The sequence below is a fragment of the Neomonachus schauinslandi genome, chromosome 7 (genome assembly GCF_002201575.2).
Source record: "Neomonachus schauinslandi chromosome 7, ASM220157v2, whole genome shotgun sequence".
Lineage (NCBI taxonomy): Eukaryota > Metazoa > Chordata > Mammalia > Carnivora > Phocidae > Neomonachus > Neomonachus schauinslandi.
This window is the reverse complement of record NC_058409.1, coordinates 81,714,404-81,726,924: the sequence shown is the minus strand read 5'-3', so window position 1 is coordinate 81,726,924 and position 12,521 is coordinate 81,714,404. Positions and strand designations below refer to the sequence as shown.

The window sequence follows — 12,521 nt, the reverse complement described above, 5'->3', positions numbered from 1 at the left end:
GAAAAAGCTATGAGACATGTCAAGAGACAGAAAAATGTGACCTATACTGAGAGAAAAAAAAGTAGTTAATAGAAAATGACTCTGAGTGGGCTCAGATATTAGACTTAAAACTGTAAACATGTTAAAAAATAGAAGGAAACATTTAAATTATAGGAAAAAATATGATGACACTGACTCTCAACAAATGGTGAATCTCAATACAAAGAAATGGAATCTATAGAAAGAGTATTTCATTTTTGGTGTTATAAATGGAAATGCTTTCTTAATTTCATTTTGAATTATTCATTGTTAATGTGTGGGAATTTACATATTAGCTCTAAAATTTTTTTTGTGTTCTTTAGGATTTTTTATATATAAGATCATGATATCTGTAATTTTAATTCTTCCTTTCCTGGATGCCTTTCATTTCTTTTTCTTGAATAGTTGCCCAGGTTGGAATCTCCAGTACACTGGAGAGAGCAGACATCCTTGTCTTGTTCCTCATCTCAGGGGAAAAATGTTCCGTCTTTCACCATCAAGTATAATGTTAGCTTTGTGTTTTTAATAGATGTGTCATCTATCAAGTTAAGGAAGATTCTTTTTATTTCTAGTTTTCTGAGTATTTTTATCAAGAAGGGGTATTGGATTTTGTGGAGTGGTTTTTCTGCATCTATTGAGATGGTCATTAAAAAAAAAAAACTTTTATAACATCTAAAAGCAGTGAGAGGAGGATAGTGCTGTATATAAATGGAACAATATTTGAAAGGATTCATGGCTTCAAAAATAATGGATTTTAGAGAATATTGAATGAACATTTTTACAGTGATGAGTGGGGAAAAAAAAGCACAAAAAACCAAAACTGTCAACCCAGAATTCTTTATACAATCAACAGTTGTGTTAAGAAATAAAGAAACAAAGAAACAAAGATAATATGTCATGAACAAAACCTAAGAAAATGTTCATCCACTCATTTGAGGTACAGGAAGTGCTAAAAAATGTACGTTAGGTTGAAAAGCAATGAAACAGATGGAAACTTGTATATTCCAGAAGGAATGAAAACCATCAAAAATGCAATTGCATCTGTCTTCTTGATCTACTGGAGAGAGAGTGGAATTCATAGGTAATAAAATAAAAATTTGATATCAAAAAATCTCCTTCATTTTATTAATATGGTGTGTTAAATGGGTTTCTTTCTACATTTGGGCCACTTTTGCATTCCTGGGGTAAATCCTACCTGGCCATGGTATATAATCCTTTTAATATGTACTGGATTCAGTTTGCTAATATTTTGTTGAAGGTTTTTGCATCTGTATTCATAAGGGACATTGGTCTGTAGTTTTCTTTTTTTTTAAAAGATTTTATTTATTTATTTGAGACAGAGAGAATGAGAGAGAGCACATGAGAGGGGGGAGGGTCAGAGGGAGAAGCAGACTCCCTGCTGAGCAGGGAGCCCGATGCGGGACTCGATCCCGGGACTCCAGGATCATGACCTGAGCCGAAGGCAGTCGCTTAACCAACTGAGCCACCCAGGCACCCGGTCTGTAGTTTTCTTGTGATGCCTTTGTTTGGCTTGGTATCAGGGTAAACCTGACCTCATAGAATGAGTTAGGAAGTGTTACCTCATCCTCCAGTTTGGAATAATTTAAGGATTAGTCTTAGTTCTTCAAATGTATCACTAATTATTTCCTCTGTTCCTTGGCTTTTCTTTGTTGGAGGTTTTTTGATTACTGATTTAATCTTTTTACTTATAGTTCTATTCAGATTTTCTATTTCTTCTTGAGTCAGTTCTTTTGTACTTTGTATGCTTCTAGGAATTTGTCCATTCCTTTTTTTTTTTTCTTTTAAAGATTTTATTTATTTGATAGAGAGAGACACAGTGAGAGAAGGAACACAAGCAGGGGGAGTGGGAGAGGGAGAAGCAGGCTTCCTGCTGAGCAGGGAGCCCGATGTGGGGCTCGATCCCAGGACTCCGGGATCATGACCTGAGCCGAAGGCAGACACTTAACGACTGAGCCACCCAGGTGCCCCGGAATTTGTCCATTTCATCTAGGTTATTTAGTTGGCATAGTATTCTATAATTTTTTCTATTTCTGTAAGGTTGGCAGTGGTATCTGTATTTTCATTCATGGTTTTAGTAACTTGAGTGTTCTCTCTTTTTAGTCTGGTAAAGGTTTGTCAGTTTTGTTGAACTTTCCAAGGATTTTCCAGCTTCTGTTTTCATTGTTTCTATTATTTTTCTAGTCTATATTTTTTATTTGCTCTGATTTTTAATTTCTTCCTTCTGCTTGGCCTGTATGTAGTTTCCTCTTCTTTTTTCTGTAAGGTGGAAGGTTAGGTTATTGGTTTGAGATCTTCATTCTTTTTAATACAGTTATTTACAGCTATATTCCATAAATTTTGGGATATTGTGTTTTTGTTTTCATTTATCTTAAAATATTTTTTATTTTTCCCTCTGAGTTTTTCTTACTGTTTTCAAGTGTGTTGTTTAATTTCCACACATTTCCAGATTTCCTTTTGTTACTGATTTCTAATTTCATTCCACTGTGGTCAGAGAAGATATTTTGTATAATTTCAATCTTATAACATTTATGAGACTTGATTTGTGGCTAACATACAGTTTATCCATGTTCACTTGAGAAGAATGTATATTCTGTTGTTGTTTAGTGGAGTGTTGTATAAAATATCTGTTAGGCCTAGTTGGTTTAAGTGTTCAGATTTTCAATTTCCTCATTTATCTTCTGTCTGGTTGTTTTATCCATTATTGAAATGGAGTGTTGAGTCTCTAAGTATTGTAGAACTGTTTATTTTTCCTTTCAGTTCTGTCAGTTTTCGATTCATCTGTTTTGGACCTCTGTTGCTATATGTACATATATAATTCTTTTATCTCTTTTAGGGGATTTACCCTTTTATCATTCTGCAATTTTTTGGTCTCTTGTAACAGTTTTTGTTTTAAAGTCTATTTTGTCTGACATTAGTGTGGACACTACAGTTCTTTTTTGGTTACTATTTGAATAGAATACATTTTTCCATCCTTTTACTTTTAACCCATGTGTGTCCTTGGATCTAAAGTGAGTCTCTTATAGACACTATGTAATTTGATCATCTTTTTGTTCCATTCCTTCATTCTCTGTTTCTAAATTGGAGAGTTTAATGTTTTTATATTTGATGTAATTAGTGATAAGGAAAGACTTCTGCCATTTTCTTATTTGTTTTTTCTGTCTTACACTTTTTGTTGAATTCCTCCATTGCTGCTCTTTGTATTAGATATTTGTAGTGTACTATTTTGATTCCCTTCTCTTTTCTTCGTGTGTGTGTATATTTAGTTACTTTGTTAATATTTGCTGTGGGATTATAATTAACATCATAATTTAACAGTCTAGTTTGAGTTAATACTGCTCTGTTGATCTTGAGCCTATTGATGGTAGTACCCCCTGTCAGAAATGCCTGTAGTGTTTTCCTAGGCACACATTACTTATGGCAAGCTACACAGATATTTCTGCTACCAGGGCCCCTATGTATAGCTGGGACAGGTCTTCTGCTTCTTATTATGACATATGTAGCACATCAAGCACCATCTAGCTAGGTTGAGGGTAGAGAGAAAGAGTCTGGGAGCTCTGCCTTTATTAGAGTCCAAGGGTGGAATGTCTAGGGTTTTGCAGGTTTACTCTCTATTGGCTAATTTAAAGCAGAAAAGCAGGAATTAGGGCATAAGAAGGGAGAAACAGGGTCACTCAAGCAGTCAGTTATCTAGGTAACCTGGGGTTTTCTGAGAGACCTTAATTGGTGGTGGTTGTTTTTTTTAGTAGCTGTGTCATACAGCTGGCAATATGTTTATTCAGGATAAATGTTTTTTTTTTTTTGAAATGGGCATCATGGCAATTAAAAGCTTAATATTAGACATACTACAATCAAAAAAGCTTATTGTCAAACACTTAAACTACAAATACCAGTATAGTTTCAGTGGTATATAAAACCTTGGTTCCTATAGTTATGTTGTTATTGTCACAACTTAGACTTTTATGTGCTTTGTGCCCTTTCATAAAGATTTATAACTATTATTTTATGTAGTTGCCTTTCAGTCGTGTAGAAAATAAAAGGGGTACAAGCCCAAAATACATTAATTCTGAATTTTATATTTACCTACATAAATACCTATCTTTATTGGTGTTTTTTATTTCTTCCTGTGGTTTCAAACTATTGGCTCATGTTCTTTCAGTTCAGCCTGAAGAGCTCCCTCTAGCATTTCTTACAGTTAGGTCTGCTAGTGTCATACTCCCTCAGTTTTTGTTTATCTGGAAATATTTTAATTTCTCCATCATTTTTGAAGAATAGTTTTGCCAGATATACTGCTTTCTTTCAGCACTTTAAATATGTTATCTCATTGCCTTTTGGCTTACATAGTTTCTGACATGAAATCAGTTGTTAAACTTATTGAGAATCCTTTGTACATGATGAATTGCTTTTTTTGCTGCTTCCAGGGTTCTCTCTTTGTCTTCTGACAATTTGATTATAATGTGTCTGGGTGTAGAGTCTTTGAGTTAATCTTACTGGTGTTCATTGAGTTTATGAATGTCTAGATTTATCTTTCATCAGGTTTGTCAGGGAACAGCATTGTTTTATTGATTTTTAAACATTTTTTAAAGATTTTATTTATTAGATCGAGCCTGCACAAATGGTGGGGGGGGGGGCAGAGGAAGAGGGACAAGCAGACTCCCCACTGAGCAGGGAGCCTGACATGTGGCTAAATCCCAGGACCTTGAGAATATGACCTGAGCTGAAGGCAGATGCTTAACTGACTGAGCCACCGAGGTGCCCCAGCATTGTTATATTTAGACTGAAATTTCTATCTTACCTTCCTTGGCCTGTGATTATAGTTTTGGCTCAGTTTTTTAAAAGACTTTGCTATACTACTGGGTTTCTTCTGTACAACTTTGGGTTTCTTCTGTACACATGCAGCTTTGTGGTTAACTTGGGATTTTTGTCACTTTATATACAGTTAGAGGTCTTCTTTTCTGATCCTTCCTTTACTCTTTGACTTAAGAGTCCCCTTTCCTTGGTTCTCTGGCTGGAAAGATAGAGTTTCTCTCAGAGTTAGAGCCACCTCTGCTGCTATCACTTTTGTATAACTGGGGCTAATTTATTTTGTTTTATTTTTAAGATTTATTTATTTTACAGGGGGAGGGGCAAGGGGAGAGGGAGAGACAGAATCCTAAGGAGACTCCCCGCCGAGTGTGTAGCCTGATGTGGGCTTGATCCCATGACTCTGAGATCATGACCTGAGCCTAAACCAAGAGTCAGATGCTTAACCAGCTGAGCCACCCAGGTGCCCCTGGGGCTACTTTTATGGTGAAATGTTAAGAAAAAGGTAGCAAGGATTCTTTTCACACTCTGGTCACAGAGTTCTCTTTGCTAGTTCTACTGGCTGGAAAATGGTTTCATTTTCAGGCTTTTAGGTGCCTATATAGCTGCCACTTTGCAGCTCTGTGACTGAGGCTGTATTTGGAACTTGGCCAGCAGAGAGGAAAGAGAAAAGGGAAAGAAAAGAAAACCCCAAATGAGGATTCTTCTCATATTCTGTTTCACATTCTGTCCAGAAAGATGGCTTTCTCTCTGTGTTTTAGTTGTACCTTACGTATACTTCTGCACAGGGGCCATCCTGTTCCATGATGGGAGATAAAAGGAAAAAAACCTCAGGAAACTCATTACTTTTATTAGTCATTCTTTTTTTTTTTTTTTTTTTTTTAAAGATTTTGGTTTTTTTTATTATTTTTTTGAGGGGGGGAGAGTGAGAGAGCATGATGGGGGGTGGTCAGAGGGAGAAGCAGACTCCCCGCTGAGCAGGGAGCCTGATGCGGGACTCGATCCCTGGATGCCAGGATCATGACCTGAGCTGAAGGCAGTCGCTTAACCAACTGAGGCACCCAGGTGTCCCTATTAGTCATTCTTTAAGTTTTGGCTCACCTCCCCAGTCCATCTGTTACTAACCTTTTAGAGTCCTTAGTTAGTTGCTTTTTGTATGTTGTCCCGAGGTTTTAGTTGTCATGAGTGGGAGTGAGAAGTTTTAGTGGGCTTAACTCCATCTTTGCTGGTGATTCTTAAACATATATTTTATTTCTCACTAGACCCTTGGAAGAGGAATGATAGTTGTGCAGAGGAGGCAGTTATTTTCCCCAGGTTCAAGATTTAAGCACAGTAGAGTTTTTAGCTTAGGTGTCTACAACTTTTGGCTGCATGGAGGTTTATCATTTTAGGTCATAGTTGTGATAGGAATCATTTATATACTACTTACTCTGTTTCAGATCTTGTTCCCAAAACTTTACCTATACTTGTTTGGTCCTCACAGTAACTCTGTTAGGTCAATACTATATTATCCCAATTTTAAAGATAAGGAAATTGGGGGGTCTGGGTGGCTGAGCCTTCAGCTCAGGTCATGATCTCAGGGTCCTGGGATCGAGCCCGTGTCAGCTCTCTGCTCAGCAGGGAGTCTGCTTCTCCCTCTCCCAGTGCCCCTCCCCCTGCTCGTTGTTCTAACTCTCTCTCTCTCTGTCCCTCTCTCAAATCTTAAAAAAAATAAAGATAAGGAAATTGAGGTACAGAGAGAGAGAGAGGTTAGGTAATTTGCACAAGGTTACATAGATAATAAATGGTGGAGGCATGATTTAAACTTAGCATAAGATAGTTTAGTTTTAGAGAACATGTGCTTGTTAAAATTTTCACTTAGTATTATGGAAATTTTCATATACAGACCAAAGTAGAAAATACTATAATGAACCTGCCCCCTGCCATGTATCATTCAACCAGTTTTAATAGTTTTCAATATTCTGCCTTTCTTGTTTCTTTCACCAACTTTGTTTTTGATAAAGTATCTGAAAGCAAATTCTAGATATCATTTTAGTTATAAACACTAAAGTATGTATCTAAAATGCATAATAGCTTTTAAAACATAATATAACTACAGTATGAATATAACCACTATATAATCAAAACCTATAAAGTGAAGACTAATTTTCTTTAAATCATCTAGTATCTATTTTGTGTTCAGTTTTATCTGATTGTCTCAGAAGAATCTTCTTATAGTCCAGTTCAGGATTTCAATATGGTCCACACATTGTATTTGTTGATACATATCTTAATTGTAAAAATTCTGTATTGGTCCTAATCCTTTACCCTAGCCATCTTTTTGTGATTTTAACTTTTTTTTAAGGATTTTATTCATTTATTTGACAGAGAGAGACACAGCGAGAGAGGGAACACAAGCAGGGGGAGTGGGAGAAGCAGGCTTCCCGCTGAGCAGGGAGCCCGATGTGGGGCTCAATCTCAATCATGACCCGAATGAAGGCAGATGCTTAATGACTGAGCCACCCAGGCACCCGCGATTTTAACTTTTTAAAACTCTTAAAAATAAGCCTTTTATTTTAGAATAATCTTAGAAAAGTTGCAAAGATAGTAGAGTTCCCACATATTCCTCAACTATTTTCAATTTTCCCTATTTTGATTATCTTACATTACCATGGTACATTTACCAAAACTGTGAAATCAGCATCAGTATAGTTCTTCTGTTGATGTTTTTCCAATTCAGGATTGCATTAGTTGTCATTTCTCCTTATTCTCCTCTGATCTCTGATAGTTTCTCAGTCTTTCCTTGTTTTTCTGACCTTGAATTTTTTGAGGAGTTCTTATCAGGTATTTTGTAGGATGTCCCATAGTTAGCATATATGATATTTTTCTCAGGATTTGATTGGGGTCATGAATTTCTGGAAGAAATACCATAGAGGTAAAATGTCTCTTATGATTTATTTTCATTATTCTTTTAAAAAATTATATAAAAGTTCACCAGGCTCCAAGGTCAAAACTGTAAAACTATATACCTTTTTTTTTTTTTTTTAAATATTTTATTTATTTATTTGACAGAGAGATAGAACAAGTAGGCAGAGAGGCAGGCAGAGGGAGAGGGAGAAGCAGGCTCCCCGCTGAGCAGGGAGCCTGATGCAGGGCTCGATCCCAGGACTCTGGGATCATGACCTGAGCCGAAGGTAGCCGCTTAACCGACTGAGCCACCCAGGCACCCCTATATACCTTTAAAGTAGTTTCACTTTCATCATTTTTCCCTTCCTACTCTTTTCTCCCTTCCCCTAAAGGTAAGCATTTTTATTAATTTTTGGTTTCTCCTTCCCATCATTTTTTTTTTAAATATTGGTAAACTCTGTTCCCTCTGCTTCCCCACTCCATCTTTTTACATGAAAGGTGATATTAGCACATGTTCTTAGCTTTCATACTGTACTTCCTCTTTAGGGTACTCCTTAACAATGACTTTTCTAATAATGGCCCTTGTATTCAAGATGGTTTTCTGTTTTAAAAGTTAATTTTTTCGGGGGCTCCTGGGTGGCTCAGTCATTGAGCGTCTGCCTTCAGCTCCAGGTATGATCCCAGGGTCCTGGAATCGAGCCCCGCGTCGGGCTCCCTGCTCTGCGGGGAGCCTGCTTCTCCCTCTCCCACTCCCCTTGCTTGTGTTCCTCTCTCTCTGTGTCTCTCTCTGTCAAATAAATAAATAAAATCTTAAAAAAAAAAGTTAATTTTTTCTAACTAATAGAACCTTTTCCTGTGCCTTTAAAGTGTTTAGCACATATTATATGGTTCCTTTTTTATTTACAGATATTTTCCAATTTATCCCTGGATGAGCGTTGCCTTTCTGCCTCATTGGTTTGCAAGTACTGGCGTGACCTTTGTTTAGATTTCCAGTTTTGGAAGCAGCTGGATCTTAGTAGTCGTCAGCAGGTATGGAATCTAATTCTAAGAAACACTCACTTTGACCTACTCAAAAAATATCTTTATTCCTCTTCAGAAATCACTTCTTTCATGTTACAGTTTTTAAGATAGTTCAAGTGGATTATAATTTATAATTCCACGCTTTAGTAATTTTTTGTGTGTGAATTATGTTAAGCTAGGTTCTTGTGGTAAAGAAGGTATTTTTTAATGTGGATTGGTAATTTTGGGTTGCTTCTTAATCTTTGTCTAAGTCCTCTTCATCTTCTCCCTTTTTTCATTACCTTCAAAGAAAGTTATTAAACTTTTTGCCTTTTTTGGGGGGGGTTGTATCATTAATATTAGTTTAATAGAAAACGATGGCAAATGTTTATATAGTACTACTGATATGCTATATACTGTTCTGTGGGCTTTACACATAATAAAGCATTTGATCCTTCTAACAATGTCATGAGTCGATACAATTATTATTCCTTTTAATATATTATTGCACTATTGATAGTATTCCTATACTGTTGTTATAGGTGAATAGTATAAATATACAGTTGTTATAGTTGAAGAAATAGAAGCAAAATGGGTTAAGATACCTTGTTTTAATTTTCCAGTCCTCCCTATTGCCTGGCTTCCTAGTGTGTTTATATGGTGGCATAGATTAGGAAAAAAGGTAGAGTTAGTAGTATTTATTGCAAACAATTTGTTGGAATTGTTGGATTCTTCTTTTAGACCTAGTTGTTAGTACTTGGCATTGGAAATACATAAAATTATCCAATAAGAATAGGATTTTATTGGAGTACTGAACCTGCTCTAAATTCTTCCATGATATTTTTAGGTAGTGGTGTGCTGGCACATGCTGAACAACTAGCTGTGTATTATAGTATTTGCTAGTTTCTGTGGTGCAAATTCTCCCACCATGGCCAATTTCAGGCTACCAGTGTGATACCACTGAATGCAGGGATGTCACTGATTTGGAAAGAGGTATACATTACAGGCTCTTGTAAGTTTGTATAAGCCAACTTCAGCACACCACTGGTAGTGTGTGTGTGTGTGTGTGTGTGTGTGTGTGTAACTCATACACTTTAAACAAAATAAGCGAATTCCTGAGCATTTGTATGTAAGTTTCCTTTTTGTTTTTCTGCCTCGTTGGTTAGAAGTTGAAATAATTACAGAGTTAGTAATTTCCCTGCCTGGGTCCATGAAATTTGTGTCTAGGAAAATGGTGAGTATTTAGTTAGTTGTTGCTGGTCGAGTGGAAAGAAGTAATGTGAAATAATACATTGGCTCTTTACTTCATTAGTCTTGGATATCTGAGCTATTTGTTTTAAACTCAGACTAAGAATAGCTTTTCACCCCTACTGGTAGTTAGGTCTGGAGATGGAAAAAAAAGAAAATAAAAGGAGAGGTATGTCATAATTTTCGCTTTGAAGGAAACTGTCTGCATTTTTTTTTGCTTTTTCCAACAAGCATGAAGGTAGTTGCAGCCTTGGCTCTTACTCTTAGTGCTCCTGAACACTCCAGTTCTTTCCTTTTTCTGTTCTAAATTTCATCATGTGCATTTTCTTTCACCATTATTTGTACTCAAGGGACTTGAATAATATTAACTTTGTTTTTTTTCTTTTTATTTTTTTGTTAATGTTTACTTGATGCACAATGTTACGTTAGTTTCAGGTGTACAACATAGTGCTTAGACAATTCTGTAGGTTCTGCTGAGCTCATCACCATACAGTGCTGTTGCCACACCATTGACTATATTCCCAGTAGTGTGCCTTTCATCCCTGTGATTTATTCATTCCATGATTGGGTAGGGAATATGTAGAGGTTGATTTTTTAAAAATTATGTTTAAAATTCAGATGGCCATGTGAGTTTTTAACCACATGAATTTTAAGGTTACTTATATTTAAATATGTTTTGAGTTTTCTGATAAGAGCTATTTGATATGGACATTTGTATGTAATCTTTCGTGTGCTGATAAACAAAATGATATATTTTCTAAGCTATGAATTCCTTATATGAGGTAGTATTCTGAAATAAGTAGTAAAACAATTAAAATTTATATTTTGTGGTAGGTATCACCTAATTTGATTAGGTATAATAAGTTACAATTCATATAGCATGATGACTGATACACTATTTGCTGGGCTAAAAATAGAGAACAGAACATTTAAAATCTCAATACAGTTTTGTTTATGTGGATTTTTTGGTGAGTTTGAAGTTAAAGTAACTTTCCTAATAAGGATAGATCTTTAGGCTTCTAATGAAAACTAACACATACGTTCTTGCTTGGTGTTTTTTGACAGCACTTCTGACACCAAATGTGTGGAGTTTTTTTCATTCTAACAAATTCTCTGATAACACCTGGGTGTCCAACAATTCAGTTCAATTCTGAAACTAACTCCTGGGGTTAGTGCAAAGCCTCTCAGGTTATTGGCTTAGTCCCGTAAGCCTGTCTCCACTTCATAGGTCAGTCACAAGTCCCAGGCATCACCTGTACTTCTCACTGACCAGCTCTTAATTCAGGAGTTCCCTTGACCCTTTCCTCAGGTTTGATAATTTGCCAGAATGACTTACAGAACTCAGGAAAATACTTACGTTTACTGGTTTATTGTAAAGGATACAACTTAAGACTGGCCAGATGGAAAAGATGCATAGGACAAGATAAGTGGAGGAGAAGATGTGGCACTTCTGTTCAGTCTGTGGGCATGTCACCCTCCCAGCACTTTAAGGTGTTCACCAACCCAGAAGCTCGTCAAATCTCAATGTTTAAGAGTTTTTATAACCCAGTCTCTACCTCTCCTACCCTCCTAGGAAGTCAGGGTTTGGGGTTGAAAGTTGCCACCCTCTAATCACATGCTGTTTGGTCTTTCTGGTGACCAGACCCCATCCTGAAGCTATCGGGGAGCCTCAACTTAAGTTATTTCATTAGTATAAACTCCTGTGTGGTCAAAAGGGGCTTGTTATGAATAAGAAAAGACACTCCTCTTAATCAGGAAATTCCAAGTTTTAGGAACTCTGTTCCAGGAACTGCAAGAAAGACCAAGTATGTATTTTATATTATACCACAGTCCTTGTTATGTTTAATATTAAATAAGAAGGTTTTCTTTTGATTGTGGTATTATATTATTTATTAGGGAAAATTTAATAAAAGAAAGGAAAGTAAGTTTCCTATTTGTAACAAAAGTTTAAATTTATTGCTTTTTTTCTCTCATAGGTCACTGATGAATTATTGGAAAAAATTGCATCAAGAAGTCAGAATATAATTGAAATCAACATTTCTGATTGTCGCAGTATGTCTGATACTGGCGTATGTGTTTTAGCATTTAAGTGTCCTGGACTTCTTAGGTATACAGCCTACAGGTGTAAACAGCTTTCTGACACTTCTATTATTGCGGTTGCCTCTCATTGTCCTTTACTTCAGAAAGTTCATGTAGGCAACCAGGACAAACTTACTGATGAAGGACTCAAACAGGTAAATTTTAGCATCTGTAAAATGATTTTACTCTGATTAATTCAAAATGTTTGCTTGAAGCTACACTTTAAAAGATTATTATATTAAAAATAATGCACAGAGACTAAAATAAGCCATCTTTTTTTTTTTTTTTTGTACCCATGAATGTTTGTTTTAGTGAACTAGAATGTCATGGTTATAATTGGTAAGTTAACTTTGTTGTGTTTTGTAGTGAGTGCCTGAACTTCTGTGACAAGCCATTTATTAATTCTTTTGTTACTTAAATTTTATACCAAATTTTGCTTTAGGTACCAGTAGTGTGCAGTTTGGGTCAGC

General features: G+C 36.0%; 1 protein-coding gene across 1 annotated transcript in view; it reads left to right on the top strand.

Moving 5' to 3' along the window:
* The window catches only part of FBXL17 (F-box and leucine rich repeat protein 17), a 509,105-nt gene that overhangs the window by 12,853 nt on the left and 483,731 nt on the right, over positions 1–12,521 (top strand). The window contains exons 2-3 of the mRNA XM_021701497.2: positions 8,632–8,754; positions 11,949–12,206. Of these exons, the coding sequence (XP_021557172.1) occupies positions 8,632–8,754; positions 11,949–12,206 (381 nt within the window). The remainder of the gene's footprint in view (positions 1–8,631; positions 8,755–11,948; positions 12,207–12,521) is intronic.